Source organism: Cavia porcellus, unplaced genomic scaffold (assembly GCF_034190915.1).
Source record: "Cavia porcellus strain 051 isolate PalLab524CR breed Dunkin Hartley unplaced genomic scaffold, mCavPor4.1 scaffold_11, whole genome shotgun sequence".
Lineage (NCBI taxonomy): Eukaryota > Metazoa > Chordata > Mammalia > Rodentia > Caviidae > Cavia > Cavia porcellus.
In genome coordinates, this window is record NW_026947494.1 from 31,366,570 (window position 1) to 31,392,562 (window position 25,993).

The window sequence follows — 25,993 nt, forward strand, 5'->3', positions numbered from 1 at the left end:
TAGAGCAATAGAAATGAGTTTTTATTTGTAAAAAGTTACAAAATGATATTGTACAAAAATAAAGTCTGTAGAGAACTTTGGTTGTATAACACAAATGACCGAGACAGATCAGAGAAGTCAGAACTTCCAAAGAAGTGCCCTCTTCACTGTATCTGATGGTGATCACAATGATAAAGAAAAATCACGAACTTTACCCTTTTGTGGATTGATTTCGTGGAGCAATTTGCTCCCATTAGAACCTGCTTTTGATGTGTAGGTGATGCTGGGAACAAGCAGTTGCCGCCCATTGAATCCTGAAGCCCCTTTGGGCAAGGACTCTGTGGGGAGCTGGGCTGAGGTCGAAACCTAGGAACATCAGCCACCACATCAGCCAGGATTCTCTGAATTTGGGACAACATCCCAATTTTGCTGGATAGCTGGGGATGTCACTGTTCTGAGCAGGAGAGGGCATTTTCCTCTATTTTCCTGTCATTCAAGGGTAGCAGAAAAGACAGGGACAGAATAATAGAGGACAGGGGTCTTTGGGGGTGATGAATGGGGAAGATGTCTGGTAACTTCTTCTTGGTTACTTTGCAAACATAACATAATTATTTGAGGAAGGCCAGTAGGTTATAAGTGCTAAATGTATACTACTTTTGTGGCCAGTAACCACTTAGGTAGTGATAGATTAGCTCCTGGATAAAAATCCCTTTTAATGGCATGTATAACAAGCTCTAGCATAGGGCCTAGTCATCACCCATATGTTGGCTGCCAGACAGATTCACATGGGGCCACAGAAGTGGCAGTTTCTCCCCTCCTGTGTTTCTTCCCCGAGCTCTTTCATCGGAGGCAGCCTGCTCTGGGAGCGAGGCCTTGTATGTGTGTGCACTGTGGCCAGGACACATGCCTCTGCCTTGTCCTCCCTTCTTAGCCACCTTTCCCCCGGGAAGCCTTCAGGTGAGCAGGTGCTGTAAGAGTGGACCCCAGGAGACAGCCAAGGGGCTTGTAGGGGGCCACATTGGTATAGTGCTGGCTGCACTGTGCACCTCTGTTTCTTGGGAAGGTGGTGGTAGATGGCAGTGATGGAGGATGAGCTACCACAGGGCTGGGTAAAACCCTGGCTTATAGACAGGGCCTTTCACTTTGCTTTTAGGTCAACATAGGACTACCTATGATAGGAATTTTACCTTTTATATATGGTTATGCACGTTACAGGTAGATACACGTGGAGGGAAGAGGAGCTTAAATACAACAGAGAGTGGAGCATATGGCATTGTCTATTCAGAGCTGGAGCATCGAAGAAATGAAGCCAAGCCAATGGTCTCTGCACACTGCTCCCAGAAAGGGGGCCGACCTGGAAGTGCCCCTTCTCACATGCTTAAAAAAAGTACAAACAGGGAGAAAGACTGAAATCTGGGGAAATTAATGAAGGATTTTCTTAAAAAGGTAAAGTAAGTGATTTTTGCCTAGAGAAAACCTTTTTAATACTTTGGAAAGCATGGACCCTTGTTCCCAATTAAAATTTCCTTTTGTCACCTTTCTTTGCATTTTGCAAGCATATATACTTTGGCACCTTTGAAAAGAAACTTTAATAAATAAGGGGAAGAAAGAGAAATTCATTAGTGAATGGTAATAAATAACAATAACTTAAATCTCAATAAATATCTTCTCTATATTTCTGTATCTGAAATAGATGCATTGCATCGAGTAGCTTCTCTGGTCACTGGTGACCATGCATCAACGGAGCTGGGTATGTAACATCTGTCTCTCTGTAAACCGAAGGCCCTGGGGTGGGTCTCCCCGGAGAGCAGCTGGCGCCTCTCCTGCTTGTTCTCCTAGGAGAATCTGTCAAAAACTACAATCACTTCCTGTTTCCGCGGGCATAAAGGGAATACCTTCAGGTTTGTTTTCATCACGAAAACAGCTTTGCTTCTTTTTTTGGTTCCTAGCCAACTTGTTCCCACCCCCACATACGATGTTCAAAATTAATCATCAACCGTTCTCCCAAACGCCAGTTGTAGTCAACCTCAGGCCTTAACCTTTAAGTTGTGTCTCCGCTTTTTCCCCCCTCTCCTTTTCAGGGTATGAATCCATTGAGTGACAGAAAAATAACCCTTTCTGACTTTCAGCAGTAGAATGTAATCACAAGGAGTGACACTGGGCTCACTGTTTCCCTGGTGTCCTCAGGTGGAAACGAACCACAGGAGATACACTGGTTTGTTTCTCTGAGTGCATCCGCGACTGCAACCGTGGTTGGTGATGGTGGACTGTATCAGAAGAAATGATGACAACAGCCAACCAGGGACACCAGCCCTGAGCTTCTGGTGACATTGGCTGCTGTCCTGGAGAACCTAGATGGCTGTTTTCTCTCTCCCATCCAGTTTTCCATAGCTGGACCTCCCCCTACCAGGCTCCCACGATGGCTGCCTTCCTCCTCCTCCTCTTCCTCTTCTGCCTCTGCCTCCTTGGTCCTCATCTTCCCTTCCGGGCAAACATTTCCTGGGAACCTTGGTCCCTTTCTTTGCACTGTAGCAGGAATGCAATACACAGCAGTCTCTGGAGCTGGAGTCAGATACATCCACACCTTTTAGCGGAATGCTTTCTTAGAATATGGTAAACCAGGTTATCATCTAAAAACGACAGGTCGTCATCGAAGGCAATGGGTCTGCAACAGGCCTGCCCTACTTTGTCACTCACTAGCCTTCTACTTCTGGATAAGTTTTTTAGTATTTTGTCATACATAGTCTCAGCTGCATCGCAAGAGCCGCTGCAGTACCGAAAAATCAGTTCTTCCTTGGTTTCATAGCCCAAACCCAAATCAGTGACATTTAAATGTATTGCCGTTAAGACACAGCCCCGATTTTTGCCCCTCTGGCCTCTTCGACCTTTTCCTCTGGAATTCTCTGGGTTGGCAGCTGCAGCTTGCCGATTCCGCTCTCTTCTAGGAAGCACTGCCATTTGTTTATCTGGTGACCTTTTCAGTCTTTTAATGGTGGCTTGAATAAAATCCATGACATCATCAAACTGATTGGGATAATCCTCTGGCATATTTGCTGTTCAACAAGAAAACAGAAAATATCACATGAGACAACAATGACCATTTCAGACAATCTTCTGGCTCAAAGTGACCCCTAAAGTCAGTGCAAATTGGACCCACAGTGAAATGATCAGCCACTTAAATTAAGTGCACACTGTAACCCCCCTAAAAACAAAGGCTAGTATACATCCTCTAACACTTTGCAGAAGAAAGATTAGTTGGAAAAAGAGATTAGTGTGGTGGGTGATCCACTTCATTGTAGAAACCCAATGCTTACAAGTGTATTTTACATTTGAACTAATTTAACAAGTCAGTAGGGAAGCAGCTGTGAGCTGGCTGACCAGTGAATGCTCTTTTCTTGCCTTGGAATATAGCCTAAAGCCTGTTTCTTAAACAGGAACGTGCAGTGTTATGCTTTATATCAAGATGTTCCCTCAAAACCTCATACACTCTTAGGTGAGGCTTTTGGAGGGTGATTGGATCATAGGTGTGTTATTGGATTAGTCCACTAATGGGTTTTATAATGTTGGAAGGTGAACCCTGGTGGGAAGAGATGGGTACTGTGGGCATGGCCTGAAAGGTTATAACAAGCTCCCAAAGAATTCTGATATTCACAATTCATAGACTAAATTTTGAGAAACACCATCTCAGAGGCCAAAAAGTTCACCTCCCAACCTTGTGACTTTTGTGTGGACTACTGAGTGCTCATCCCCGAAATTCATCCTGACACTGTGCCTGAGTGGGACAAGAATATACAGACAGAACTAAAAGGATATCAGAAGTCAAGTCTACTTTAAAACTTCTTTTAAAAAAACTATAAGAAATGGAAAAACAACTTATATCTCACTAAGAAAATAATTTGCCATTTTCTTTGAATGGCGTGAATTTGACAAAAAAGTATGGTGATTTAAATGTATCAAATGTATCACAGCAGTGGATGAAATTAGTCCTTGTTTGTGGAAGAATGTGGCTCTTATCCCAGGGGGGAAGCCCAGGCTCTGCTATAGGCTGCTATATAGCAAATTAGATGAGAGAAGTATACCTCAGGAGGTCCCATGGGACACAAATGAGAGGACACTCCCATGTGTGCGACCCTTGGCTAAAGCAGTACGGACTTGCTGTCTCGTGATGTCTTCTGGGTATTCCAGAATTTGGTGCTGTATTTGGCCAATTGAGTAAGAGAAAAATAATTGTTGAGACACTTTAATATATTTCTAAAGGGAAAGAAAATCAAACCTGAAAATTAGATACCATGCTTTATGGCATCTTGACTCTATTTTCAGGCAATTTAGTTTCTTTAAGATTATATGTGGCTTAGAAAAATGTACCTAAAAAGAGCTGTGAGCAAGAGGAATTTTTTTCCAAGACTGCATTAAATCATAGACAGAGGTGACTATGCTTATCCTATCTCAAATTGTTTGATCACAAACCTAAACTAGTTAATTGTTTAAACATAACAGATATTCTATTATACAAAATGAAATATAGCCAGGATTACTTAATTACTTGTGTTTTAAGCTCCCTGGCATGTTGGTTTGGATCATGCTTCTTTGTGGGAGACTGAGATCATAGCTAAGGATGCTGGCCGCACTCCTTTTTGCCTAGTCCACTGCCTGTTCCTAAGGGGACCCGTGCTACTCTACACTCCCTTCAAGCTTTTGCTCGAATGTCATGGTCAACAGTCATGACTTCCTTGTTTAAAATGCAGTATGTTAGGGGCTGGGGATTTAGCTCAGCGGCATAAGCGCCTGCCTTGCAAGCAGCCAGTCGTGAGTTCGATCCCTGGTACCGATAAAAACGAAAAAGACCAAAAAAAAAAAAAAAAATAAAATAAAATAAAATAAAATAAAATAAAATAAAATAAAATGCAGTATGTTGCTAACCCCTATTCTCTGTGCCCCACTTCCCCCTACTCCCACCATAGCACTGCTGTGTGTTCTGTCTGAGGTGTTAGGTGTGCTATTTATGAACTGTCTTCTCTGATAGGGCTCCAGGTTCAAAATACAGGGATTGTGTCTGGAAGGGCCACTACTGATCACTAACAAGAGGTAGGAATGGGGCCTGGTACCTGGAGGTCTTGATAACGGTCTGTTGAATGAATCAGTCACTTTTGATAGGAAAGACAGAGTTCTTAACTTTTCAAGGGGACACAGGACTTTCACTGAGAACTGCACCATTATGAAATGAAAGGGTCCAAAATAAACATCCTATACCATCTGGGAAACCATGATGTCTGGCATGGCATAGGGCAGAGAACCACCTCCAACATCATTTTCCTCACCAGCTTCCTGTAGCGCTAAGGCTCAGCACTCAGTGGCCACCTTGTCCTGGGCGGGCTCCCAGGTGTAAGGATCCTGAGTGGAAGAGTTTTCAAGGCCCTAGACAGTGGAGAGCATTCCTAATGCCTTCTTGCCATTAGACTGCTTTCTGACTGGTCTGCTTTAGGAAGTTTTCTCAACAACAACAGCAGCAGCAACAACAAAATTGAGTCACTCTGATTTAAAGAAACAAACTATTTAATTTTTGGTGAGCTGGGAAGAGAACCAAGAAGCCACCTCATCTTCCCGCAAGATAGCAGTCAACATGGTCTGAGAGACACAAGGAGCCCTCCCCGACAGGCAACCCACTGATTCAGAGGCGCACAGACTGAGATGATAGCAACTGAAGTAAAACAAAAAATAAAAAACAAACTCTTAATGTTTGTATTGTTTGATTGACTTTGTAGACCTAAAGTCGGTCTGAAACATGTGTCTGAACATCTATTTAGAGGATAACAATATGCAGTATAGCAGCTATGGGGGTTTCCTTCTGTTTTGTTTTTGAAGTTCAATGTTTTGTTCCAATTTATTGTTTTGTTTTATTCCCTTTAAAATAAAAATAAAAAGGAAACAAACTACTTATTTTTTAAAACCATTGCTTATGCTATTTGTGATTTTTCTCATAAAAAGCTATTACAGAGGAAATAAATACAAATATGACCATATTTCTTTTTAAAAATAAATACTTGCTTGTATTTGTAGAAAAAATATCATTGTGTAGAAACTGGGACTTCTAAAATGAATACATTCTAAAAGGTTGACCAAAACATAAAGGAGTCTTTAAATCAGAAAAGTTGTTTTACAAAGTAACTTACACTTGAAGTCCCCATCTCTATTCAATTCCTAAAACAGATGATTAACTTAGGAACATCAATTAACAATCAATTGAAGATTAATTAGAAAGGTGATAAAACATTAGTAAAATTTTAACAAAAGTAATGGTAAAATGTTCGGATTCCAAGAGTTCAAACTATCCTGGTTTAGAGGCTCATAAATTTATAAAAGCTACTTAATTTCATATTACTAGAGCTATAATAATAATTTGAATCAGCACTTTAGCATTTTTAGGTCCCGATATACTTGAAATTATTGAAAAATACCCCTCCTCCCTTTTAAGATACTGTGACTGCATGGTTTTATCAAAGCTTAGTTTACCACAAAAAAGAATGCTCAGGTAAATTTAAATTTCAGATAGTGAATTAAAGTTTAATATAGGCCATTCCAAATATTGCACAGGACAAATAACGCAACATTTGAGATATACTTATGCTTTGTAATGAGAAAGTTTAGTGCTCTTTTTCCTTAAATCCTACTTGGCCTTTTTCTTGACCTGTGTAGAATGTGAATGCGCAAACTACTTATATTTTGGTATACTACTTATATTTTGATATGTGGTAAACAGGTTACTAGCCACGAGTTAAAAAGCTTCTTAATGGTAGTGAATATACACTGTAATCCTTACCAATACAACACCCAGAGGAAATCCCAATGTTAATTAACTATGAACTTTGAATGATTATTTTATGCCATCAATTGTAGCAAATGTTGATAATGGAGTAAGCTATGTATGTGTGGGGGGCAAGGAAATTTCTGTACTTTCCTCTTCTTCTTTTTTGGTAACAGGGGATCGAACTCATGACCTTGCACTCGCCAGGCAGGCATTTACACTACTGAGCTAAATCCCCAGCAGTACTTTCCTCTTAATTTTGTTATAAACCTAAAACTACTCTAAAAAATAAAGTAAAAAAAAGTTTCCTAGATAAATATCTGATGTGTTAAACCGAAGGATGTAGTTGCTCAGATCTCACTCTGATGGAAAAATCTCTCTCCTACTTGTAGCTGCTACAGAAATATTAGATAAGCTCCAAGTTCAGTACAGGTGACTTTCATTGAGTTGAAGGCTCTCCTTCACATTCTTGAAGAATGGAACAAACAATAAATATTTATGTAGAAAAGTTTACACAGATATGAACTGTGGAAATCAGGAGTGGGCAACTTTGTAGTTTGCAAACTACAAAGCAAATAGGCCTGACTCTTCCAACTAAATTCCTAACTCCAGGCTGACGCAATTGAGGTAGTTCACAGAGAACCTCAGTTTATCCATGTGGGTGTTGGGGGCATTAGGAGCCATATACCTTTGCAGAAGGGTGCTGGCCAAACCGTACTGGGTTTGTTCCTAAGAATTCTACAGAAGCACCTAGCCCAGCCCAGGCAAGTAACTCCCCCTAAAGAACCGAGAAGCCCACAGTTGCTTAAATCTTCTAACAACTCACTGAGCTGAGGAGAAAGGAACAGGGTTAGGGTTTGGTTAGTTCACTAAAATAAGACTTAATAACCCTGGATAGAGGTAGTGCCTATTGTCTAGCTATTGAGGAGGCTGGCACAGTAGGACTGATTTAGCTCAGGAGTTTGAGAACATCTTGGGTAAAATATCGAGACATCATCTTAAACAAAACAAACAACACAAACCTTAGCAGGGTATCACTTTCTACTTCATAAAAGGCTTGGTGAAATATCAGGTACACAAATAGCACTCACTGAAGTTAGTTTTGACAATAAAATAGTTGTAAGCCACAAAAGAAGACCATCATTAAAAACAAAACAAAGTAGGTATGTCAAACAGTTGCTCATTTTTCAAACATATTTGCAAGATGTAATTTTTGGAAAACAAGTCCATCTCAAAGCTAAAGTTTCTGAAAAATCAAAACCTCAAGTGTACTTAAATCACCCTTAGACTATATCTAACTATTTTGGCATTATTCTATTTAAAGTATTTTAACTTTGTTGTGTCCCTCATCCAAACAGTTATTTAGGTAAATGAAGCCTTGCACTGGGGTGCAACTCGGGGACAGACCATTCACTGAAAAGAACTTTGCTGCCTGGATTATGCCCAAACCCAGCAAAATCACCTTAGAACAAAGGTCTGGGATACTGACTCTTTTGTAAAGTTAATTGAGTTTTTATAGGAACAGCAGTGAGGGTGCTGAGTATTCTTCCTAATAGCTAAACTAAAAATTACATAATTCAAAATATTGTCTTAGTGAAGATAGCATCAGGGGATAAAGTATTCTCCTAAAATGCCAGCTTTCTTTTAGTAACAGTTCAGGCTACTGCATTCTAATCAGAAGGTCATGCGTATGCTTGTAGGTGGTTGTTCCCCTTATCCTGGCCCTGCTGAACATCTAAGCTAGCCTTGGACGTCTTCAACTCGTGAACCTAAGAGAGAGAGGCAGCACAAGGTTGTCACCTCAGCAGTGAGAGCATGACTGCTCATCCAGAGTGGGACTGGACTCTGAGGATGGAGAAAAAGTTGCTGAGGAAAGAGGGGACTGAGCCCTATTTACCATGGTACCCTTCTCTGAGAGATGAGGTCTCCTAACCAGAGTTGAGATCTGCGAAGTCGGCCCTGGCAGATGCAGGTCCCAGGAGAAAAGGTCCAAGTGTTTCTTCCCCTTGGGAGACTCTGCCTCTCTGCTGCACTATAAAGTACCCAGCTCATGTCCTGCCCCATGCTGAGACTTGCAGGTGTGAACTGCTGCCTTAGCCAGGCGTACATAGGTGAGAGGAAAGTCTGGAATCAGCATCTGATACCCTCACTCAGGGCGGTGCTCAGTTCTGGGAAGGGGCTAGACTTGGGCTATGAGGCCTCAGAGTACTGCATCTGGGGCTGTTTAAGTGCTGAGCAGTCTGTTCTGACCTGCCGAGCACCCCACGATAGGCTGTCCACAGATGGCAGGAAGATGGAACCCTTCCAGGGGTGGGAGACATTCAGTCTGGTGTTTTTGCCTATCTGTACTGTATGAACTGTTGTGTATGCCAACTCTCTGAGAAATAGACATTAACTTCATTTACACACACATGTGCATGTGCATGACAAGAAGAATCAGCCTAGGAATGATAAAACTTCTCAATTATTACCAATGCCATTTTTGGAGATAAGTAACTTTTACCTTTCAGTAAGATACAAATGTGATTTTCTTTCACTAATATTAAAATGATATTATAAGAACTGCATGGCTAAGCATTACCTGTAAAATTCCTCACATTATAAAGTTTCATTGGGTTATGTTTTAATAACTTCCTTGAAGCACTTAAAATATATCAGTGTAAAGGTGGGGTGGGTGCCTACTCTATGTAGCACTGAGTTTAAACCTGACACTATCCCTGTAAGACTATTGTAGGCCGAACATTAGTTTTTCTTTACAGATTGGAAGCTGGGGCTCAAAGAGACAAGTATTTGCTCAAGGTCACATGGCTAGTAATAATGGGCTTAGCTGGTTTGGTTTTAAAGCTCAGGCTGGTCTTGCATGCTACCTTTTTAAGTAAAGATTCTACCCTGCTCTTTCTCAAGTCTTAAGGCAAAGAGTAATTTACTTTGAAACAAACACAAGATATGCTGATTTCATTTCACCCACTTTCAAAACTCAGTGTAGGAACTGAGAAGTACACTTTCTATTGAAAAATTCAGTATGAACTCAGGTACAATAAGTAAATTCCAAAGATAAGCTGCCATGGGCCACAGAATACAGCAAAGAGGCTCCAAAAAGAAAAAAAATCATGACCTTCAGGGGCATCTCTCCTGTATCCTGGTCTTGCATGTCACTCTAAGACAGATCTGGCTATGTCCCAGTCAGAACCGGAACAGCAGCAGCCAGCAGTGAGGCAGACTTAGACAGAGGACCTGTCTCCGGAAACTCCTCGTGCTTAGTCTGGCACCAGATGAGGAGGCTCTTGCTGCAGAGCTGGAGAGGACAGAACCCAAGATTCCAAGATTCCGGACCAACTGCATGACCTTGGACTAGTTATTTAACCCTTCAGAGGTCAGTTTAATGCCCTCTGGGTCCCTCCCTAGCTTTAAAGCCCTGTGATGTGGACAGTACAAGCTCTGGCTGAAAAGTGCTACCAGACATTGGTTTTAGCTACCTGCGTCAGGCAGCAGATTCAGCTCAGTTCCCACCATCAGGATGTAGCAGTCCTCACTCAACCTTGCTTCAGTTGATCTCTTGGCTATGTGTCTGCCACATTTGAAATAATCACTGCTAATCCTTGCTCAAATCAGCACTTTACTCTCACTCTCTATTTAAGAGAGACAAAAGGATGTATAGAAAGGACCCTGTATCTGTGTCTGAAAACATTCAGATTCTATTATGAAACATTCTCCAACCTCATTTTTCATCTATAAAAGCAAAGCTAGACCCAACGCTGTCTGAGATGACATATAACAACCATATTCTATAATTCTTTTAGTCCCCATCAACCAGAAGTCAAACACTAATCTTGTCCTTTCCTTAAAATCTTCATTTTATTCATTTTAATTTTTGCTGCTGCAAATATGTTCACGTTATTTCTGGCCAGTGACTCCAAGGTTTGAACTATCCACTGTAACTGGCACAAATGAATCGTGAGGACCCCACAGCCTGTCCTAGATGGCCATCTACACACTGTGCGGTTAACTCTCATTCTTAACTGACCTTCAGGAACCTCTGAAATGCAGTGTGAGTCCCTGAAAATGTTCCCGTTCTCTGAAAAATTCTGTAAATTTTTTATCTGCTACTATTTGAAAGTGATCTTTTTCTCACTTATTTGAACTAATAATGATAATAACAGAGCCTAAGTCTCAAAGCACTGAATGCGGATGCATCTTCCATTACATAATGACCATCTTTGTGCATTCTTATTTTGGGTACAGAATTTATCTACTGTTAGAAAGCCCATCAGAGACTACTCTTTGCTTAACTCCAAAAGGGGTCCATAGCATCCATTCTCCTAAAACAATCACCAGATGAGGCGATTTACAAAGTCACTGTGACCCTTTTCAGAGCTACCAGTGAATTCTCTCCATTATAAGTGGTTTGTTGATCATAAGATATGACTTCAGTTTATTTGAAAAGTATCAGCATTGTAAAAACTCCTGTGTTTTGTTGTTTTAACAAAGTATTTCTGGATTCTCTCAAGGCAGAAAAAAATACCAAGTAGAATGCAAACCACTTCAGAATAGAGAAGGACACTGGGGTACATTTGTAAATGCCACATTGCCCACCACAATGCCATTTTATTTACCATTTCCACCCACTTTGACCAACATGGCACACACTTATTACTTACACTATATTTTGAACTGTTAGCCTACACCTCAGCTAAGAAAACTTGTAATAATAACTGGACTGGCAATTACTTCATGAATATAAATAGACCAAAAAAAGCCCACTCAAGAAACAATATATTCATTTCATTATCCCTATACCAATTGCTCTGATTTCTAAGTATGTGGTCCATCCTTTTATTATAGTTATGCTAATGATTTTACAGTAACACAGCATGGCCCTCCGGAGCAGGAAATGCCTATTTTTTGGCTTTTAACTCAGAAAAACACCCAATGGGGTGCCTATTTGTTAGCTAACCATGAACACCTGGTGTGCGCTAAAAGCACTCCACAGCCAGCAATAAACACCCCAGGCTAATGGGCACACGCCGTGAGATTGTTCCTGTCCTTATAAAAAACTGAACAGGAAAGGGTGAGCAATTACCCAGTAAAATTAAGTGCACAAAAAGCCAGGGAGGAAAACAACTCCTTGCTGTGTTATCAGAGGCAAATGACGCTGGTGGGAGTCGGGGAGACTCTAAAGGGCCCTGGTAGAAAAGCTACTTCCCACAAAGTGCTGCCCCCAGCCAGGACCACAGCATCTCTCTGGGGTCTCACAGAATCCTCAGCTCCCTTCTCCACCCCAGAGGACCATCTGAGCAGTGAATAAAGGAGCTCTGAGAGTCTTAGGACTTGGCCGAGAATAAGAAAGAACTGAGAAGATGATTGGACAATAAAGTGGGAAAGGAAAAAAAAAATTCTATCATTTGAATGTGCTTGATAGATTCCTGTGGTCGGATACTTTCTACCCCCAGTGAATGACTTTACTGGAATCTTGAACCTCTTCAGATAATCAGGTGTGGATTTCATTCACCTTTTGCAAACCCCCAGTGCCTGATTTGTCTTCCGGCTGCCTTTTTGATGCCATCAGAAGAGTCATATTTGAGTCACCTGGGCTGGCAGGAAATGACCCCGTGGACTGGTGAGAATGAAGAGTTCTGAACTCAGCCACCCTGGTTCAGACCCTGGTTGTGTTGCTGCTCCAGGAAACTCCAGTGTCCCTATCTTAACACAAGGAGTGCCACACCTTTACCCATGAAGAAAGCTTCACGTTCAGGGGCTGTCTCACAGAAAACATGAAAAATGGGCCTCAAATAAGTCTGCATGGTGGTCACATCTGCGGTCGTTCCTCAGCGATGCTTGCACTGGTGGAAGCTGCACAAAGATAATCTCTATAGTCTCTACAGAGCTCTCTAGAAGGCAAGATTATCCCAAAGGGGATTCAGACTGGGTCCACTTTAGGCTAGGGTATTCTACACAGAGATCCCTGTCCAGGCCCTTGGAGCCCTTAACACAGTGGTCTGTGGGCAGCAGGTACAGGCCAACCTTGGGAACCTGTGCTGCTTCTCTGTGTTCTAGAAATGTCGGATAATGAATCACACAAGGACTGATGAATTACCAGATTCCCATGAATGATATTTGCCTGCTCTAGAGACTGAGGCATGTATCTTCTTTGGAGCACATGCAGGCTTTCTGCAGGGTCTGTGGGTAGATTTAAGAGAACCAGTGTCTACTTCTGTAACTTACCCATATGCTGTGTCCTACAGCTGTGCCAGCCAATATTTGTGCTGCCAGATCCTCTGCACTCCTGTTTTTAAGTCTTTCAGGTGTCTTACCATGACAGGGACACTTCTTACCATCTCACTCAACTTACTGTGATCTTGGCCTGGGGATGTGGGGCCTCAAGGGCCACACAAAGACATTCAGGAACACAGAGCTCTGTGGGACTAACTGATAACAGATGCCTCCTGATGTGAGGATACAGCACCACAAATATAGCATTCCCTGGATGTTTACCCGAATCTAACCATGTAGAAATAATCAGACAAATCCGAATCAAAGGGCAGTCTGGGAAGCAGTAAGCAAGAGAGCCCAGACTTTTCAAAACTGTCAATGCTACGGAGGAATAAAAGGCTTGAGAACAAGTCTACATGAAGGAGGAATAAAAAGACCAGGCAAGCAAATATAATTTGTGACCCTGGATTTAAAACAATTACAGAAGGCATTACCATGATTGGGACATTGGAATATGGACTATCTACTGGATAACAGTATTATATTGATGTGATTTCTTGATACTATTGCCTAAACAGGGATAAAAAACTTTTACTTGTTCTTAGAAAATACTTAAGTTAGAAGTATATAATGTTAAGATGTTTGCAATGAATTCTCAGGAAAAAAAAAGAGACCAATTGCTACCAAGAGGCTCGTCCTAGAGAAGGATGTGGAGGTGCTCATTGCTCTGGGGACTTCCGTGTTACAGAGGCATGAAAATTCCCCAAGAAATAGTGAAGCAGTGGCTCCACACTCACCCCTCCGGACTCCTTGCAAGCCTAGATGTTTATTTACTTGTCTGTCCATCTGTCTGTCTAATTGTTAGCATCCAGAAGTGCCATGGCTGTCAATTATATAACATTGTGGTGTATAACTAAACTAAAAATGAACTCAGACCTTTTCTGACTAAAAGATCAGTTTATCTGGGCTTTAATTTGAGACTTTGCCATGAATTGAAGATACTGGCAGAGTCAAGATTATGGGGCTGGAGATTTAGCTCAGCGGCATAAGCACCTGCCTGGCAAGCACGAGGTCACGAGTTTGATCCCTGGTACCAAAAGAAAAAAAAGAAGATTTTGCCAAAAATATATTTAAAGCACACACACACACACACACACACACACACACAACATGTGGTACAACTAAAATTTATGATGAAAAATTTTAGATGTCAACTTAAAAGTGGACAATAGTTTCCAACATTTTTAGTGTTAGAGTTGCATGCAAAATAGAGTACCATAGACATTTTAGCGCCAGGCCTTTCTACCTCACTTACCTTATCCAAGTTACACAAAAGTGGGTTTTGCCTCTGCTGAGCTAGCCACAAGAGTTGTGTTCTGATGGTGATCTGCACTCTGCTTATGCAAACCAACTCCTGTCCCCAGGGGGCAATTGTCCCAGCACATGTGCAGTCTTGTTTTCCACAAGAATGTCCCTGTCCCTGAGCAAAACGGGAATCATGAGAAGCATTTCCCAGAAGGCTCCCAAAGGCTGTCTGCTGTCAGCTATTAAAGGAGCCTTTGCTTTGTCCCCAAGATGGTCAGCCTTCTCCAACTCTGAAAAGTATCAGTCTTACAGGGATTCTAATAAAAATCCAACTTTTTTCCTTAAAATGTCCAGATCTGGGCTTTGAAGTGGTCATTAATAACACCGTAGGTCCACTTGGTCCAAAGGGAAATCAAAAAAGGCACCTAAAAGAAATTTAACATTCTCTGTTTTATTAGTTTGGCTGTGTAGTTTTCCTGGAAATCTGTGTTTTAGGATTCAGAAATGTATTATCAGCAAGCCAAATGATTGTGTTTGCTTAATCTGCTCTTTGGACAGCTCCGTCTGTATTAAGCCAAAAAAAAAAAAAAAAAAAAAAAAAAAAATCCTGGCTTTGGGACCAGAGGTCTGAGATTTGAATTCTGGCTCTGTCAGTTACTAGATGTATGACCTTAGGGAACTCTGCTGGTTCGGTTCTTCACATTAAAAAACAGAGATAATCTTGTCTGAAGAGCTCAGTCTTCTTTGATTTTGGATTTGATATAAACTTATTTGTTCAAAACAGATGACCCAATTTTAACATTGAGTTTTTATTTGTACTTACTCATTTACTTGAGCGTTAATAGGTTGACTCCATGGTGCTTAAATTTAGAAGCTTTAAAAAAATAATGGCACAATATTGCAAAATGAAAAATGTGCCCCTGCTCTCGACCATACTCATGACAGCCTGGCTAATATTTGGTGCAGGACAGCTCTGAAGCACTTGCTGTCACCTGCCTGCTGTAAAAATTCCCACTGTCAGAGCAAGTGGAGCATCACCTTCTCTCCTTGGTTTTTGTAGCACAGAATAATCACCTGCCAAGGTGTTTGTCATTTCCCACCACTTCCTGCCTCTTCACTGTCCAGTATTTGGACACTGATCTGTCCTGTCTTTGCCCCTACACCTTCTCCATGTCATGGCCACAAACTTTCCCATGCTGTTCCCTAGTTCAGAATGTCTCCCTTTTCTTTGCCTTTCCAATGCCCATCAAGTACCAGCTAAAATGTGCCTCTTCCCTGAATCCTTTCCTGCTCTAATCTCCAAATCCCAGTGACCTCAGTGCTAGGAATACGTGTCATGGCTTTAATCAGAGTAACCTCTTCTCAATAGCACCTAGTACTATATGCTCCTCTGCCCATCTACCCATCTGCCTATCTATAGTTCACAACTAGATCACAAACAACTTAAATTCACAATGCTGCCTTTTTAACGCTGCACAGTTCCTAGGAAATGAAAAGCGTTTCATATTTCTTGATTGAACTCAAGTGATTAGCCAATAGGCATTTTCATTAAGTGAAGCCCATGAGTGCTAAATAAAAAAAAAAAAAAATCAAAGTCTGGAGCACAAAATACCAGATACCTTTTGTTTTTGTATCTGCAGAAACAGACTTTTTTGAACATATTGTTTAGGCTACCGGACTAGCATAATATCCTAAGATTGTCCAATTCAAAGTGAATCTTAAATGCATTTCTCTCAACAGCAATGTTCTGAAATCTGTCTCCAGTGGGAAATGCTGGTGTTGGATCTTAAGTAAGGGATCAGTGCCTCCTAAGAGAGTCTGACCTGCAGGTTCTTAATTCCAACAGATCTTTTCCAAGTGCAGAGCTCCTGCTAGCTTAGTAGTTACTTTATAATAGTATTTGTTCCATTATATGGTCATGAAGCAATGGGTGGATGGTGTTTATTCATTCAGAATCCTGTATCTCGTAATATTAGATTTGGAAGTTTAGCATCTACTCAACACTAGAAACTTCCTTCGTTGTATACTAGTGGGTTGAATATTTACTAAAGAATCTTTTTTGCTGGTTTTAAGAAACATTTAAATATACAACTTGGATCAATTAAAACAGAACTGCTCTCTCTTGGTACAGGTAGCTTCCAATTCATACCCTCTTATTACTTAAAAGGAAGATCTTACTCTTGCCTGGCCCCTTTTTTTCCCACAGGAGAAGAGGGGCTCCCTCACACAACCATGGAAGTCTGGTACAGAAAATTCTACAGGAAGTGCAGGAGCTCAGTAACTGGGGAGGGGTAGAATTGTGAAAGCTGGGAAAGGCCAAGGGCAGCAGATCTGAAGGGGGTGGCAGAATCTCAGGTGAGACCAGACTGACCACCCAACTGCGGGTCCAAACCACGTCCTGCCAGGCCAATGCTACCTCTGTCATTGATACTATGATGAGCTGCCTGAAAGTCCCGGCAGAAGTTGTCACACGAGGGAGTTTACTGGGTGCCCGGGGAGGGGCCTCAGGAAGTAGGAGGTTGGCCAATAACAACTATGACAAAACCTGATTATGGCACACAAGCATCACAGAACAGTATTTCATTTAACGCCTTGGCAGGTTGAGTATTATTCTTACTACACAGATGAGAAAACCTGGGTTGGAGAGATGTTAAGTCATAACTAGTGAAGTAAGTGGAAGGCTGGGATACAAACTGTGGTCTGACCAGAATATACTTTCTTTGAAGCCTCCTGATGACTTGCTCAATGTTCTCCCTCTGTAGATTACAGGAGGTCACACCTAGGACAGAGATTCTCACCTGAAAACTGTTTTTCAGTTTCATAATGGCTTACTTAGGTTTCCGTTGGTCTAAGAACTTGATAGTTTACTAAAAAATTGTTTTTATAGGAAATTTTATGACCTGCTGCCCAATTGTATACAATTGTAATACAATCCCATTGTAATACAATGGGCATTGTGCAATCACAATTTAATGATGTAATAATCTCTTCTGGTTTGCTTCCAGTTGTATAAAATACTAAGCCCACTCTGTCAGTCCAATGTTCTTTCATGGTTATTTTTTTCGTACCTATGACACCTGTTCACTTTCTGGGAAGTATGTTACACTAGGGCAGAGACTTCACTAGGTGTACCAAGGTACTTTGAACACTGAGAACAGAGCCTGGCACATACAGACACACATTAACTATTTGCTGAATAGATATGTGTGTTCAGGTTGCACAGTTATAAAACCACACACATTTTGCACTTTTAGGTGTAAAACAGATGTAGAGCTGAGATACAGAACAAGATTACAATGCATTAACCTTCAATAAATTCAGGGGATCCATGTGACAGGTCTTAGTCATTAGTTGAAGAGCTTCCTCTTAAGTAAAGTGTTTCTTTTTTACACAACAATTGCATTTCAGTAGTCTGTGGAAACTCTGGTCCCGGTTTCAGGGACCTACATCCTGCCATCATGGATGTCTGGCACTTTGGACAAGTTGCTTTACCTTTTTAGATCTCAGATCCAGAAAAGTTTCCGTTCAGCTTTAATTGCTATGACATCTGTGAGTTTCACTTGGTAGATTCCTCACCTCTAACTCTGCTTCCCTTTGGAGAAGATACCAGTACACACACACACACACACACACACACACACACACACACACACACACAAATGAACAAAGGCAGCTAAGAAGAGAAGAGAATCTTGGTTGCTCCAAAACATAAATCATAAGTCCTTGAGTTTGGACAAGATATAAGCTAAACAGGAGACGGCTATGAACCACTTACTTTAAAGTCAACTTCTAAGTAAGGAAGTTAACCAGTAATGGTTAATTCACACTATGTATGAATTCAATTCTGGACACTTCATTTTCACTGGGGCAGCAGGACACATGCATTCTCAAGGGTGAATGTGTGGAATGGGTGTAGTCCCAGCTCCCCTTCAAAAGTACACAATGACTTAATGTGATGAAAAGTTATTTTGTTTAATTACTAAGTTAAAAGCATCTGAAAGGAAATAGAGGGACAGAATTTATGGTACTTTCTATTTTCAAATGAAATACAGTGACTTAATGTTTTTCTCCATAAGTCTTAAGCAGTTGCACCGTGTATAATGCAGAATATAAATGTCAGCACCTTGACGGGGCGTGTTGACACTGGTTGAGAGTTCAAAATCTGCACACTGTCATTATTTTGCTTTCCCTGTACTGACAGCTTGCCACCAAAGTGAACATACCTGGAAAGAAGTCAATTTGGCTTAGGATACAGCTCACTTTCTCTTTGAGAACAGCTCTCTGTCAGGTTTCCTCTAGGATCTATTGAGTCTTCCTATAGATAAACAGAATTGGGTATGTCCTGCTGATTCAAATACAACAGAACAGTCAGAATCTTGTCTACTGATGATTTAGCATCAGTTCAAGGGAAAGAGAGGGAAGTAATTCCCTTCCCTCCTGTCATGCCCTCCCTCATGCTATCTGCAGGATCAGTGCTAACTTGCTTACTGTGTGGGTTGTGACTTTTATGAACCACAGATTCTCATACATTATTAAACTACAGTGACTCAACCCTGGCTGCACAGTAGACTCACCTGGGGAGTGTCTAAAAGTGCAGGTGCTCATGCCATGCACCAAACCAGTGTTCAGAATCTTCTTGGGTGAGGTGCAGCACCAGAATTTTAAGTTCCCTGTGTGACTCTAGTCTCTGCTCCTGAATCTATTCCTAAAGGACAGTTGGGACAGGAGCATGAAATGCTGAGGAGCGAATCTCATAGCCACTTGCATTTTGGAGCAGAAAGGCCTCCTTTATTCTATGGTTATAAACTCTTCATTGGTTCTAAAGTAAGTAATTTGTTCACAGGGTTAACTTAAAGCACAACCAGAACCAGAAGCCTGTATTTAATAAGGATAAGTAGATAAGATACTAATATGGCAATTAAACCTCCATGAAATAATTAACCGGCTTTATAATCAGGCAGTCATTTTTCTCTTAAACATCCAAGTTAGTAACTTGCCACTGTGTTCCTGTCCTCGAGTTAGCCTATTCCACTGAATGAAAAGTAAGTTACTTAACTCCTACTGTGTATTGCTTTGAAGACAATGGTACAAAGGGCATTTTAAATTTAATTTTTATTGGAGAACAATTATGTACACCAAAATAAAGGAAAGCCTTTAAGAATAGGTGTATGTAGTTAATTGATGGAAACTTTTGGAGCGAACCTTCCAACACTAAGTCAATCTTTTTTTGGGGGGGGTCATTCCTTTTTTGAGTGGGGGTACCAGGGATCTAACTCATGACCTCATGCTTGCCAGCCAGTGCTTACGCCACTGAGCTAAATCTCTAGCCCTTCCTAAATCATGCTTGAAGCCCTATTTTGTCAATTTAAAAAAAATGCACTTTTTTTTCTTGGAACTTGTATAAGAAGATGCTTTTGTTGTTATAATTCAGCATAAAATAAGTACATCACATCTCATAGGTGTTTCCCAGCCCAAGGCGGCTATGTTTACGGAAGTCCTAGCACGTGTGCTGGGATGCTCCAGTTCTCATTATCACCACAGAGCACAGCACAGCACAGCACAGCAGCTAGAAGAATAGTTAGGGGTAGGGTAAAACCAGTGTGGCATCCTGGCACACAGCTCACTATCGCTTTACTTTGGGGTTGTGTCAAATTTTCTATGGTTACCTTTGTCACCTGCATACCTCCCTGACAGTCCTTGATACCCTGTAATCTAGCATAGCTCACTTTATGCTCAACTCTTGAGGAACACAGGATAAATCCTACCAAGTCACTTGACACACTCCAAGTGACTTGCTTCAGTAATATGCTCCCTTTGAGAGGTAAATCACTGAGTTATTTTCTAATAAGAATAATTTGGGGCTGGGGATTTCGCTCTGTGGTGTAAACACCTGCCTGGCAAGCACAAGGTTGTGAGTTTGATTCCTGATACCAAAAAAAAAAATATTTTTTTTTCTTAAAAGTTAGCATTTATTATATCTGGCTAGGAACTACAGCTTCTTCCCCATCTCAGCCTGTGCTATTTACCTTTACATCTTTCTAGTACTGGAAATCTTCTGAACTGACTTGACACTACCCAGACGCATACTCTGAAAACCTAGGCCCTGCTGTGTTTTCTCTGTCCCTGGCTGGGTCTTGTGAAAAGCCAGCCTCTTGAAAGTGCAATAGGTTTTAGAATTAAGCACATCCAGCTACAGCAAAACAAAGTGCTAAGAGAGAAAGAAAAAAAACCCAAAAAACACAAAAGGGAATGTGTCTGTATGATAGAAAAGGCAACAGTTTGCCTGTGTTTCCAGGGTGATGGGTGGGAGGAATATTTGTTCCTCAGCATGATAAGGTCAGCGTGAGTACCCGCCCTGCTGGGAAAGCCATACTGTTTCTTGGACAATCAGACAAGACACGGGGCCTTTTTCTTTTCTTTTTTTTGGTATCAGGGATCAAACTCAACCTCGCACAAGCAGGCGCCTGTGCCAGCGGGGACCTTTGAAAGCCACACACCCCAACGGGACGTGAGTACCCCCAGGGCCTGGCCGGGAGGCGCACAGCCCCGAGGGCTGGCCTGGGGTGCGTGTGTGCGGCGGTGGGGTGCGGGGTCCGCCAGCGCCCCCCGCGGGGAGGGAACGGTTCTTACAGTCACTGCTCAGCGCGAAGGGCGCGCGGCGGCCGGGGGAGCGGTCTTCGGCGGGCGCCTCGGGAGGCCTCTTACCGGCGGGCAGCGGGAAGGCGGACGCGGTGTGGAGCAGCACCAGGCAGACAGCCACGACATCCCATAACTTCATCTTAGAGTCCCGTCCGGCGGCGGCGGCACCTACGCGGGCGGGCGGGCGGGCGGCCCGGAGAGAACCGCAGAACGCAAGTTAGACTTGGGCGCCCAGCGCATGCCCGCAGGTCGTTTCCACCTAACTCGTCCTCTTCCCCTCCTCTCGCCCTTGCAGCCCTGGGTTCCCTGGGCACCTCCGTCCTCTCCCCGGTGTGCCCCCGGTGCAGCTGGTACCCCACCCAGGAGTCAGATTTTCCAGCACGGCCACTGTCGTCTGCCAGTAGACCTCCCACTAAAGCAACACAGAAATTCCTGGCCTGTCCCATTCATTGGGGCGCCCCCCACCACTGCCCCATTACCTAGAAGTAATCTTATAGTCCCCATCCTTGGCCTCAGCCAGACCTTCCTTCCTAGCCTGGCAACTGCCCCTCAGCATTCAGAGCCAGCCAGCTCTTGACCCAAGCAAGCAACAAAACTTTAGCAATAAAATTAAGTGTCTGGGATAGTGGTCCTCCTCTCAGGTGGTGTGTGTAGGGGGAGCCACAGATGGTGGAACCACGACCCTCCCCGCTGCCCCCAGCTTTTAACTTTACCACCTAATTGTCACCGGAACTGGTAGGAGCTTGGAGCCTTTTGGCCTGCATAGAAATATCTGGGTTAAGTTACTTAACTTTTGAAGCATCGACTGAGTTAAAAATACCAATCTCAACCCGGCGTGGCGGTGCACGCCTGTAATGCCAGCACTTGGGAGGCAAAGGCAGGAGGATTGTTGCAAGTTTGAGACCATCCTGTAGCTATGAAATTTCGGCTTGACTCCCTTCAGGAGTTATTAGCGCCCAGCACCTCAACCAAGCCTGGTCGACAGAAGTCTTGCCTAGCCACACCTCACTCTAAGGCTTAGACTGGGACCCCATAGGGGGTCCTCGTCTCAGCAACAGGGCTCCTTTTGGCTTCTCAGGCCTCATACTCCTGGAAAGGAGAGCCAAGAAGTCAGGAGCGGAGGAGAAAAAGCTACAGTAAACTCCAGGCTAAGCCCCACCCAATGGGGAGGTGTAGAGGGCGCAGGCACCTCGGCTGCGGCTGGCGTGGCTACCCAGTTCCTTCCCAGCTGCAGTGTGCCGGCCTCCAGGGAACTCGTGCCTGAAGAGAATCCTCACGCTATGAAATTAATGGCGTTAATTATTCCCCACGAAAATGTTGAATTTGGGGGGGGGGGAGGGAAAGAGTTTCTAAATAATGAAAACAAAAACAAAAACAAGACAGTTCTCAACCCTTTCCTGTCTGGACGACATTGAACCTAATCACTGAATTTGATTCAGTTCTCCTCCAACTCGGCTTGGGTCCAAAATCAAGGAAAGAACCAAGTTCGTGAACCAAGGTGCCACTGTATTTTCCAGGCGCTCCTACCTCCCTTGCAGGATATCCCCAGCCCCCTACTCAGAACTCCTGCCACAACCGGGGTGCAGGCGACCCGGGAAAGCGTTTAATTGGGCCGTCCCCTCCCACCGTTGCGGAGACGAATGCATTTTCCTCTCCCTGTGCGTCTGTTCTCTATGCAGCTGTTGGGCTCTGGGGGCGCGCAGGGACTAGGGACTCCGAGCGCCTCGTGCTGCATTTGCTGGCTTGCAAACTCGGGAAAAGGCGACCCTCTCTTTTGCCCCGCGCGCAGGCCCAGGAAGACTACCACGACGTGCAAAATGAGCGCAGAGAGACGCTTTGGCACTGGGGACCTGGAAAATGCGAAGCCTCCCGCGCGCCGGGTGCCAGCCTCGCCTGCCCCGCCAGCCCCGTCAGTCCCGCCAAACAGCTCCTGGGTGCGTGCGAAATGGCTGGCGGCCCCGGGCGCAGGCGGCGCGGGGTTAATGCGCCGTTCCAAATCGCGGTGCCCGCCGGCAGGAAGCGACAGGGGCACCAGATTTCCCTTCCACATTAAGAGGGGTTTCCCTTTTTTTCCTCCCGCTTGGCGACGGAGGACTTTTTAAATTGGACGTGGAGAGCTTCAATTAGAAGTGTGGCGAAGCTGGCAAGAGAGGAAACAGTGCAACGCCCTCCGCCGCGCCAGAGGAGGCTCCCGTTCCCGCCCTACGCTGGGAGTCGCAAGCACCCCGAAAGAGCCTCCTTCCTCCCTAGGAAGGCGAGGCGCGCTCTTCCCTGAGTGACGGGGGTGGGGGCAGCTCAGGTCCTAGTGGGTAGTACCCAGTGTTTGCAGGCAGCAGAAGAGGCAGGGCTCTGGGGACTGCGCGCGCACCAGCGGTTTCCTGGGAAGCTCTCCTGAGTCAGTCTGCCCTCCAACTGAGGCTTCCCCGTTTGTCCTCTGTCACTTTCTTAAGACACAGCTACTTTTGCCAGACGTGTTTTCTACACACCCCTCGGCCTTTGCTACAAGCCCGAATAGGTTAATGTGCTACCACGTGCGCAAACCAAGCTTTGCTCCGGGAGTCGGCTGCACCAGGTGACCCAGTTTCGCTCCTGTGCCTGGCAGGTTTCTCTCCCTCCAAGTCTAGGACCAACGGGCAAAACAGAAGCGGCAGAGGCGTTGCCCCTCGTGGTCCCCAGGCCTGGGACTGAAAGGAAGCCCAGGAAAGCAAGAGGTCTGCAGAAGCAGCCACCCGTCGATTCTGAGTTCCCGGCACCAGGGGGCACCAGAAACCGCCCGAGTCCGAAGGCGCCCAAGCGGCCGGGAGGCTGTGTTGTCATTTTAAGTATAAAACGAGAACAACCACTCCCTCTACAATCCTCCCTAAATCGAGAGTTAGCCCGGGAACCTGTGGACGTCGTTAACGGCAACCCCGCTTTTAAAGCTCCTACCTCTCCATTCTCTGCCCGGAGCTTTCCTCCTCCCACTTCATCCCGGGTGGTTCTTTGGCAACCTGCTTCCACACACCCCTTTCCCTTCGTCGCCGAGGCAGCTTTCCCGCGGCTAGTGCCCCCGCATCCTCTCGCGCTGGCAGCTGGGGAGGTTTGTTTGGGGTTTGCCTTCGAGATCCAGGTCTCTGGCAGAGACCAGAAGCAGTGGGGGCGGGGTTCGCTATAAACTCAGGGTTTCTTTGGCGACGGGAACAGAAATTACTGAAAGGTCTATTGCTTTTCTTTACTGTGCTTAGTGCCCTTGACGGATGGAAAATTTACCATCCTCTCACCCACCATAACTGCCCGACCCAAGACGACCGAGAGGAAGAAGACTTCGGGACTTGTTGGCGAGCAAGCTGGGGAGGGAGTCTGTGTGTTAGAGGGCCCAGTCTCGTGCCAAAATAGAACGGGGGGGGGGATTCTTGACTACCTGACTTTTGTCACTTGTTGAAAAGGCGACACATTCACCACCAAAGAGAAGGCGCAGTGAAACAGGGAGGGCTGGAGCAAGAAGGAACCCATCGGATCCCACTTTGAGGGATTTGTAGGAGGGGTGCGCGCGGGGGTGGGGTGGTGGGAAGTCGCAGGTCTCCCCTGAAACGCTTAAGTAAATATTCAAAGTACGAAGGAAGAATCGGGGGCGCTCTCTAACCTATTCAACCGCTGGGCCCAGAGTTGTTTGTCCCCGCCAGTGAGCACGAGCGTGGCGAGCTTGGGGCCGCCTGGCCCTCCCAGGGTGTTCTCAGGCTCTGCAGGCGGATTCTGCCACGGGCGAAAGCAGCGCGGCGCCTGGAGGCCGGGGGACCCGGTGAAAGTCCGTTCCCGCCCCCAGAAAGGTTCCTTTTCACTGGGTGGGGCTGGAAACCAAACTACCGTGGAGTCAGCCCCGAGGTGGTGCAAAATAGTGGTGGTGCGTTCCTGGGAGAGGAGGCAGATAGTACAGGAGCCAAGAAGTTGTTAAAATAATCGCCTCCATGGTCTAGCCCAGACCTCGAGAAGTCCCAAGAGTCTGCTGGAGACGGGACCCTGAGGCCCGGACGGTCCAAAGAGCCCCTCTCGTGACCTCGACAGCACGAGGGCATTAGGAAAGTGCGAGCAAACAGGCTTGAACTGGGCGAGGAATGCAGCTTCGCAGGACCTCGCCTGGAGGAGATGAGCCCGCTATTTTTAGATTCCCAGCACCTTTGCAGCAGTCTCTCCCCGGGGCCTGAGCTTTTCCTCGGAATAGACCAAAGAGAGCTCAATAATAAGTTACAGTCTTGCCAGTGTTAACATTCCCGCCGCTGCACGTCTGGAAAAGGCACTCTGGTGGGTTCGAAGATGAACCAAGCTCCACATCGTTTGGGTACTTGGCAGGGGCGCCCTGCCGAGATGGAGGAAAATTGCCTCTCTCAGGCTTGCGGTGCCAGGGACACCAGGGACTCCACGGATTCCTGCCTACGTGGAAAAAAGGCAACCTGTTCCTCCGCGAGGCTAGCCTCTCCTGTTCAACTTCTCTCTCCTCCCTCTCTCATCTCTCTGCTTCTCACTCTCACTGCCCACTCCAGGGTCCGGCCGTGCCCTCCTGCCTCAGGCGCCCGGTAGCCCCCCTTGCCCGCTGGCGCTTGCGACGCAGGGGCTCCCCCAGCCCCCCACCACAGTCCGCGCTCTCACTTACCTCGGATCCGGTCTCCGCAGACCCCCAGTTGGACATTAATTCCAGGTGGCCCGGGTCCCAGCCAGAAGACCCATCCGGGCCGAGGACAGGAGCGCGGAGTCCCGCCCAACAGGTCAGGGGCAAGAGTTCGCAATCCTGGGGTCGCGCGGGGCAGCGAGGGCGCACAGGCGGCGGCCAAGGTTCCAGCCGCCGCGGCCGCGAGAAGAGTGCAGGCTGCAGACACCTCCCCCGCCGGCCTTCCGCACCCCCAGAAGCCCAAGTCCGAGCAGCCTCCCCGGCCTTGAGCGAGGGGTGACAGGGCTGCGCGGGCCCCGGGCGCAGCGGGCGGCTCAGCGGCGGCCGCGACACCCCGCGCCTCCTCGGGGCGCAGCGGCTGGGAGGTGGGCCTGTCTGATGCTGCCGCGGGAGCTGAGGTCTTGCCTGGAGATCCG

The 25,993-nt window shown here is 45.1% G+C and overlaps 1 protein-coding gene across 2 annotated transcripts; it reads right to left on the bottom strand.

Annotated features, from left to right (window-relative positions):
• Gdnf (glial cell derived neurotrophic factor) lies at window positions 1-25,993 on the bottom strand. 2 transcript variants are annotated; one of them, XM_005003786.4, is made up of 3 exons: window positions 25,563-25,993; window positions 21,002-21,103; window positions 1-3,032 (listed from the first exon to the last, which is right to left on the bottom strand). In XM_005003786.4, the coding sequence occupies exons 2-3, from the start codon at window positions 21,072-21,074 to the stop codon at window positions 2,548-2,550; spliced, it is 558 nt and encodes a 185-aa protein (XP_005003843.1). In that variant the 5' UTR covers window positions 21,075-21,103; window positions 25,563-25,993; the 3' UTR covers window positions 1-2,547. The 2 variants fall into 2 exon arrangements, with proteins under 2 accessions (XP_005003843.1, XP_003470326.2); XM_003470278.5 differs by having other exon boundaries at window positions 20,927-21,103.

Bases quoted from the DNA above. Each gene is read 5' to 3' on its own strand.
- Gdnf (XM_003470278.5), bottom strand. From the start codon at position 21,074: ATGAAGTTATGGGATGTCGTGGCTGTCTGCCTGGTGCTGCTCCACACC. The intron at 3,033-20,926 runs GTAAGAACCGTT...CTTGTTGAACAG, and splicing joins CTTCGCGCTGAGCAGTGACT to CAAATATGCCAGAGGATTAT.